This window comes from Hippoglossus stenolepis, chromosome 14 (assembly GCF_022539355.2).
Source record: "Hippoglossus stenolepis isolate QCI-W04-F060 chromosome 14, HSTE1.2, whole genome shotgun sequence".
Classification (NCBI taxonomy): domain Eukaryota; kingdom Metazoa; phylum Chordata; class Actinopteri; order Pleuronectiformes; family Pleuronectidae; genus Hippoglossus; species Hippoglossus stenolepis.
The window spans coordinates 18,582,902-18,591,556 of record NC_061496.1 but is presented as its reverse complement, the minus strand read 5'-3'; the positions used below and the strand labels follow the sequence as shown (position 1 = coordinate 18,591,556).

The 8,655-nt window shown below is 38.2% G+C and overlaps 1 protein-coding gene across 1 annotated transcript; it reads left to right on the top strand.

Moving 5' to 3' along the window:
- The first annotated feature begins 737 nt into the window (after positions 1-737).
- On the top strand, positions 738-6,910 carry LOC124854811 (E3 ubiquitin-protein ligase RNF126-like). Its single transcript, XM_047343240.1, has 9 exons — positions 738-885; positions 2,260-2,318; positions 3,173-3,233; positions 3,861-4,096; positions 4,244-4,312; positions 4,425-4,494; positions 4,688-4,781; positions 5,617-5,732; positions 5,872-6,910. The coding sequence occupies exons 1-9, from the start codon at positions 811-813 to the stop codon at positions 6,040-6,042; spliced, it is 951 nt and encodes a 316-aa protein (XP_047199196.1). The 5' UTR covers positions 738-810; the 3' UTR covers positions 6,043-6,910.
- The last annotated feature ends 1,745 nt before the right edge of the window (positions 6,911-8,655 follow it).

Genomic DNA, 8,655 nt, shown 5'->3' with positions numbered 1-8,655 from the left:
AGTGGTTTTCAAATGAAGAAAGGTTAATAGTGATTATTTAAGCTGTTTTTATGTTTCTTCATATTTAAACCATTTGTAACACAGTTACTTAATGCACAAAAAACATTTTAAATGTTCAAATTAATCTTAGTCTGTAATTTTACAGCCCAATATATTATTTATTATTCATTCAGTTGTTCTCCTCCTTTTCAAGTGAAGCTCACATTGCTTTTATCTATATCCATGTTTAATTAGTCACTTAAGTAAAAAAACATACAGAATATGTAGATATACATAAACAGTCCAATAATTAAATGCAAGATCAATCAAATACAATTGTAATAAAACTGAATTTATTATTATTTAAATATAAATCAAATAACATAAAAATAACCATGTTAAATTAACGAAAAAAATAAATGAACTACCTGTGATATGATACTTAAAAATGTTAATCCAGGGTCACAGGTAATATTATATTCAAAGTGAAAAAGTCTGCGCTCACTTTTTTGTTTTTGATAAGGGTTAATTTCTACATGCAATAAAATGTAACTTTTTATTACATCTCAATTTAATCATCATATCTTGAGGTATAATTGTTACAGATTGACCAGTCTCATTGTAAAGGGGGAAAAAATATATGTGTATTCCCAAAAGATGAAGAGTAGGGACAGTGACCAAACAAGTGCATAATTGTTTCTCTCCATTTTAAATATTATATATGATGCAATGCAGCCATGACGCTGTCGTCGTGGTTTCGGGGATGTTGACATTATTGTCCTTCGCGGTGCTCCGTAGTCCTTCCGCTCTCTCCCTGCTCAGTGGCTAAAGATGGCTGAAGCTCCCCTATGGCCCAGTCGCTTCTTCTGTCACAGATGCTCTGCAGAGATCAGCCCCCGGCTTCCCGTAAGTAACACAGACACAGAGTCAAGGTAGAGACTGATGGGCGAATAAAAAACAAGGCGGCGTTGTTGTTTCTCTTAATAGAAATCGTAGTAAGCGCGGAGTCAACTGTTAGCATGCTAACAGCGTTAGCCGGCCCCTCTGAGTTCCCGTATATCGCGCTAACGGAGCTCAGTGTCAGTTAGCTTGTTATCTGGGTGCTGGACCTGTCAGTGCGCAAACACGTACGATCACGGGGCTGCTTCTTCTGCCACATGCGCTGTAACGAGGCGTAGCAGTAGCCTGCGTTTGTAATTATGGTTTGCTAGTTAACATAGCTAACAGTTGGGACAATAATACGCTTCTATATAGCCTGGAGTGTTAGCTATATTCACCAGCAACACTGTCAGCGCATCTTACGGGAACTATCGACTCCAGCTTCTCATTTTTACTAATGCAGAGCTGTCGTCTCACTTAAGACTTCGTGCACCAGACCTGTGATAACACGTGTGAATGATCCGGTGGCAACAATACCACTCCGTGCTTTTCTTGTCCTGCCATTCAGTAAGTGAGCGTCTGTCACAGGCTAGAATGATCTGTCTGCATGTGGCCGTCACAATGTGAGCGATCAGCCATAGGTGTGTGTGTAGGGTGCTGGTACTGACTGGTGGTGGCAGCTACACCTCACAACTCTCTCACTACTGGTTTTATTGATAAGAGGAGCTACTCTTCTCCTATAGAAATGCATCTGAGTGGAAAAATAGCTAAATGTGAGTAAAATATTGATACAATCACGTGAAGGTTTAATAACATATATGAGGCAATAAGGTTTGTGTTTGTATCTTCGCTCTCTGTTGACTGATGGGTTAGTGTAAGGTGTCTTCCACCCTGGAGGAAGAAGCTGTTCCTCATTATTTGCGTTTTGAGCTATCGGCAGGGTTTCTATCCTCTAATGTGCTGGAGGCTTTTTGTACAAAGAATTCTTGATTGACGTCATGGAGGTAGAGAAGAGAGATGTCAGTTATCCTCAGTGTTTGCCAAAAGGGCCTATGGACACACGGTTCCCACACCAGAAAGTGACACAGCTGGTTATGACACTTTCAACAGTTTCACTAGAACAGGGTTTTGTTGGGGGAGGGAAAGTCTTTGTTTGTAGAACACTCTCTCCTGAGTCCTCAGAGATCATCAGTGATCTGCACTCCAAAAAATCTGGTGTTCGTCTTTATTTTCAGATTCATGTTTATATATATTTTGTTTGTGTGTGTGTGTGTGTGTGTGTGTGTGTGTGTGTGTGTGTGTGTGTGTGTGTGAACCTGAAAAGGTAAAAAGGTATAAGCATGTTCTGTCTTCTTTATCCCAAAGTCCATCCCTAAGCTGCTTTTTGTTTTTCTTTAACAGGACTATACGTGTCCGAGATGTGACTCCGGGTTTATTGAGGAGCTGCTAGAGGAGAGAAGGTGTGTATATCAACCCTACTTTACCTCATCACAGGGACCATCTACTTACTTATTCATTCAAAGTTTTCTGTATAATTTAGAAACTCACACAAACTGCTACCATTTATTATGGCAGCAGTCTTTTTTTATCTCCATAGAGAAAAGTTTTCATTGTTTTTTAAAACCTGGGACTTATCATCTATGTTTGGCCATCATTCCAAACAGTTACATCCCTCACTAACCACATTTAGGATTCACACACTCAGCTTTGTACCAACACCTGTAAGAGCAAGCAACACAGGCTTTGACTCCTTTCTGTAATACATTGAATCAAATAATGCTTTCTATGCCTCCATTTATCATCATCTTGGCCTCTGTCCCTTATTGAATGAACTGTTTTAGCGACAACTTAAAACATTTGTCTTTATTTTGGCTCTCAAATAAGTGGTTTATATTGTGAGTATGTTATGTCGGTCTTATGCATTGATTTGTGTAGAACAGACCCTGTTTGTCATTTGAAGTGTCATTGAAAAAAGGAAAATTCATTAATGCCTCTACACTATTCTACAACAGGGGCATTAAGGGCCTCTCTTGGTTTTGATTAGCATTGCTTCACTGGCTGTCATCCTTTTTTTAAAAAACCTTTTTTCACATCATCATAAGATGTGACAATTAAAATTGGGAACACAATCATTTTATATGACTGCATGTGAAATCAGCCAAAACACGAGAAGTCAAAAGATGCAGGGGCAAGTATAGGTAGAAGAAAAAGGACCCAGTGAAACAGGGTAATAGTTCGGAAGGATGAAAAATATAAAATTTCCTTTGACATCATAAAGTCGACACAAACTGTCAACATTCTGTTCCCTGTTTAGTGCGGACAATGGCTCCATGTCTACCCTCTCCAGCGGGCCCCAGAACCAGCAACCATTTGAGGTTTCTAAGTTACACTCTCTCTCTCTCTCTCTCTCTCTCTCTCTCTCTCTCTCTCTCTCTCTCTCTCTCTCTCTCTCTCTCTCTCTCTCTCTCTCTCTCTCTCTCTCTCTCTCTCTCTCTCTCTCTCTCTCTCTCACATAATGTCCCTCTGGTCTTCTATACAGTTGCCCTACGGCAGCATTTCTTAGTATTATTGCATTGACGTTTTGTTGATCTGGGACTAGAAGTAATGGACATTTCTCTTTAACTTCTGCTTTTTCAACTACAGTCTATACCTTTTACTGTCATATGTTATTGGGTGATTTGGTTGTTTGTTTTTTACTGTGCTCACCCTTAGCTATCACCCTTAGCCTGATGTGTAGTTCAAGTCAGTGCTTTCTGAAAACCCACAATTATTAATATTTCATGGAAATACTGTATGTTAACACATATTCTGTAATATTCTATGATTTACATAATAGTAAAACAAACTTCACTTCAGGTTTGTTGTGTTGTGTTGACCCCAGATATTTGTTGTTAGCTTGATGATTTACTTTGGAAAAACCACTGAGCTGTACTGATTTCCACCGCCAGCATCAGGACACCTGGGTTATTCTGGTGTCTTTTATTTTTATCTTTGCCTCACAGACTCCAGACCAGCACTTGTTCACATTCCCGTCGGGCTATGGTCAGTTTGCCCTGGGTGTCTTTGACGACAGTTTTGACTTTGGGGCTGGACTGGGAACAGAGGACAACCGGGATGTTGAAAACAGGAGGGAAAGGGAAACAGCATCACGGCAACGATATGGTGCTAGGCAACCAAGGAGTCGTCATGGCTCGAGGCGGCAAGCTGGGAGGCACGAGGGAGTACCCACTTTAGAAGGGTAAGAAATATATTCTGTGACAAGTCCCACTTGCACTTGTTTTATGGTGTTTTGTCTTCTGTAATAGCTAAATGTCTTGATATGCAGAACCTAATTAAAATGTTCCATCACAATATCTGTACTATACCTGTATTTTCTCTTTTGTAGAATCATTCAGCAGCTAGTGAATGGAATAATTGCACCTACTGCAATGCCAAATATAGGTGTTGGGCCATGGTGAGTATCTGGAGCAGAGTTGTAAAATTGTAGCAACTTCTCCACAATTTACCCTTGGTTTCCTTCTAGCTGGATTGATGTTTCATTGTTTTTTATGTTTTTTTTTTTTAAGGGGTGTTCTTCATTCAAATCCCATGGATTATGCCTGGGGAGCTAATGGACTAGATGCAATTATAACACAGGTACTGTAAAGACTTTCAACTTGTTTCTGAAGGGTTTTTTTGTGTTTGTTTTTTTTTGCTCATTCTGAAATTGATAAATATATATATTACACTTTAAATTACATATTGGGGATATTGAGTATATGTGATACATATAATGCAAAATCTATCTCACAATTTTCTTCCTATTTTCTTTCCCTTTTTCTCTCTTTAGTTATTAAACCAGTTTGAGAATACGGGACCCCCGCCTGCTGATAGAGATAAAATAAAAAATCTTCCTACAGTACAAATTACAGATGTGCATGTTGGTAAGTTAGAATACATAATAGTCACAACTGCTGTAATGATTGTGAAGTAGTATAATTTTCTTCAAAATTGCTTGTTTGTTTCAGGGTTTCCCACAAAATTAGATTCTACTTGTGGAGGTAGCTCTACACAGGGGCTGGGCTATATCAGACCAATGAGGGTTGATTATTATGATTGCCACACTTTCATGGGCACCTGAGTGACAGGTACACAGAAGAGGACTTGTGTTAAGCCAGGGTCTGACTGTCCCAGGATTGCGCACAGCTTAAGTAGAAACTACCAATGTCATGTTGAGTTCTGTCTGCCTGCCGAGGATGATAATAGATTAATGGAGCTATTGGCAGCTGTAAGGATTCCCTTTTGGATGACTTTGAATAATTAAAAAAAAATTTCATTTGGAAAATTTGACAGGTGCACAGCCACAAGGGACCACTGTGAAGCATGTTACTCTAATGTTTTATGTCGTTTTCTTGAAGAAAACAAATAATTGCTGATTATTTTTTGTATTTCTCAGTTACTCTTAAGTATTTATGAATTGTTTTGTAAGCCTTATTCGGCCTGGAGGCTGGAGTCGCTCCACCCTAGATGTATATCTTAGTATAGGGACAGGTTTCCCATGTTGACCTCATGAAAACTCTTCCACGCTGTGGAAAAATACCTGTATGATTTGATTCTGAATAATATATTGAACTGTAGTTATAAGATCCACTTTGGTTTCTTAACCAGTTTTGAATTTGTATAGACCAGGATGTTGGCCATTATAATATAAAAATTGAAAGACCTTAATGTCATTATTTCCACTCTACAAATGATATTCATCATTTTCTGTCGTTTCAGCTTCAGGGCTGGAATGTCCAGTGTGTAAAGAAGATTACAGTGTTGGAGAAAACGTGAGGCAGCTCCCGTGCAATCACATGTTCCACAATGATTGCATAGTACCCTGGCTGGAACAGGTATTTGTCATTTAAGCCCCACCAATTTAATCGTCTTACCTTGTTCACCAGTTGCTATGTGGAACTATGTGGCAGTCGAAAAACAGCAGCAATAAGACTAATTATATTGTTGCCCCCTTTTTTTCCCTTTCTTTTCCAGCATGATACGTGTCCTGTGTGCAGGAAAAGCTTGTGTGGACAGAACACCGCAACAAACCCTCCAGAACTATCAGGGATGAACTTTACCTCCTCCTCTTCCTCCTCTTCATCCTCCTCAACCCCTCAGTCCTCAAGTTCGACTAGCAATGACAACTCCACTGATAACTCCTAGAGAGACATTTCTCCTTATCACCCTATGAGCTGTTTATAGCTCTGAGGCTGCTTTACTTCAGAGCAGTGACCTCCAGTTTCTCCCTGTCCTAGGGTAGAGACCTGAGTGCATCTCGTCAGGAGCACTCTCACCTGACTCAGGGGTAAGTGATACGTGAGGCTCAACCTGATGCTCCCACCCTCATCAGGAATCTGAACAGAGGAAGGGCAGAGGCCCTGGAGTGCAGCTTCTGTCAAGGAGGATGTAGAGACTTCAAAAGGGTTTGATCTGCCTGAATCACCTCATACAAGGAAGAGAAAGCAAAGGAAATCCAATGGTAGAGAACTTGGGACAACAACACAGTTGCTGTCCTTTTTTCTTTTTTAATCACGAGACTTCTATGATTTAAAATGACCCCTTTTTGCCAATTCAGCAAAAAGGATATGTACAGTTATTCCTTTATAATTAGTATTCATTTCTGACAGATAAAATGACCCAATGTGCAGTGCACTGTAAGTGGGCACTTATGCTCTTTCATGGTTTGGAAATATGTTTGATTTTAATTCTCTATAATCAGTTTTAGCACAATTACCATTGGTTGCACTAGAAAAGATGTCAAATTGCCGTAATTTTGTGCTGTTTGGATAGTGATGTGGCTAATCATTACAAACACACACAGATATTTTTCTTTTATCTGCTAAATTGAGGGTCAAGTTTTCAGATGACACACTTCTACATTTCATTGCATTTGTGCATTTTAACTTAAAGGTAAATTAAATATTTTCTAAAGTTGCCAGTTGAAAATGATTGATTTGCAGTATGTTCGTGTACAATAAAGAATATTGGAAATCAAAATAAAGATGTTTTGGTGGTGCCACTCAAATTTCAATTGACGTATTCTCAGTGTGTGTTTATATGATCTTTCAAAGTCTTGTGTACAACTGCGGTCTTAAAATGTATTTAGAGACATGGTCAAATTAAGCTCTCGTTTCAAGAACAACAACGCAGCAGAAAACCACACAGGTGTATTACCTGAAACCTTCCACTAGTCATTGGTGTTCAAGAAACGCAGGCAACAACAACTCCTGAATTTGTTCATTGGCACAGCAGATAATGTTCAAATTGACCACAGATCAAACATGTTTGTCCTCATACTAAATAAACCAAATGGTGTTATGTTAAAATATTTAACAGATTAGCTATGAACTGGGCTGCTATGCATGTCCCAGATACATAATTTGTTCATTTAATGTAGTTTTGCAGGGTCTTAGATCAACCAAGCAGGGAACAATAACATAGCAAACACTGCTGGAGGTGATTTCAATGCATAATGCTGTGTTGAGATTGTTTTGTTCTTGCTCCAAAGGCATGCTGATAGAAAACAGCCTATATCCTTTAATGGGCTACTTGCCTGCTAAATGTTATCAATGAGCCAATAAATTCTGCTTCCTTTTTGATTGTTCAGCCGTATGGGTGTATTTCCTCCACACTGTACCACGTCTCTGAGGTTTAGGTTCAAAGGCCTTTTTTCTGGAGGGATCATTGTTGTGGACTTTCCGTCTTGGTCGAGCTGAAAGACAAATGGATCAACGTGACTTGTGCTCATTAGTTTGACTGTACAATGTGGACATGCTGCCTCGTATTCATAATTTATTGTTAACATTGTGCAGATATGGAATTTGTATCTTTTCATATGTGCACCTTGAAAAATAGTCTCTGCAGATCAGCAGGTTCAGCTTCCACTTAAGCTCTAAGCAATCTGAATGTACAGGTGGGTAGATGTGAGTGTTGCAGGTGGAATGTAAAAAATATTTTGGTTTTTGTGAATCTAACATTCAATTTACAAAAAGATTTTTTATGGGTTGGCAAGTAAAATCTTTTCAGAAAGCATGGCAGTAATGGATTCTGAGCTTTTTTCCCCATATAGATACTCATACATTTATTCAGGCCTGCTTGAATTGTCAGGGAATATTAGGATATTGGGGATAATAATCTTAACTAAATCCCACAAAAAATGTTTATCAATTAAGTCTGCCCACTCAGAGTTTTAATGCTGTGCTTGAACATTGGATGTCAGGAATTTCGTCTAATTTCATTTCTTTCTTTTTTTTTATCATCTGAAATGAGCAAAGACGGTGAAGAGTTACATCACTAATTTTCCTTAATTTGTTTTACTTTCACTTCCATAGTAGGGCTGGGTAATAAAACATTCCAATAATTACTGCAGTATAAATTTCATCCATAGCAATAAAACAAAGGCAATAAAATAAATACATATGTTTATTTGTATAGCACATTTCAACAAGGCAATTCAAAGTGTCTAATATGAAATATGAAAGGCATGGCAACATTGTAAAAATAACATTGTCTTATAAAATAAGAAGTATTTAAACAATTTTAAAAGAGTTATATGGAGAATAAAATAATGGATGAAAGGAATAAGAAATAAATGAGTTAGAGTTGGAGTCCAGGGTAGCAAATTTGTTATTTGATTTAATAAAAGGATGGTGCCAACAGGGAAGACTTAAACAAACAATCTTGATATCATTTTTAGACCATATATTTGAAAATCAAATTCGAACACTTCTAAACTTTCATTTGATTTGGCTTGAAATACTTCACAATCAAACAGAG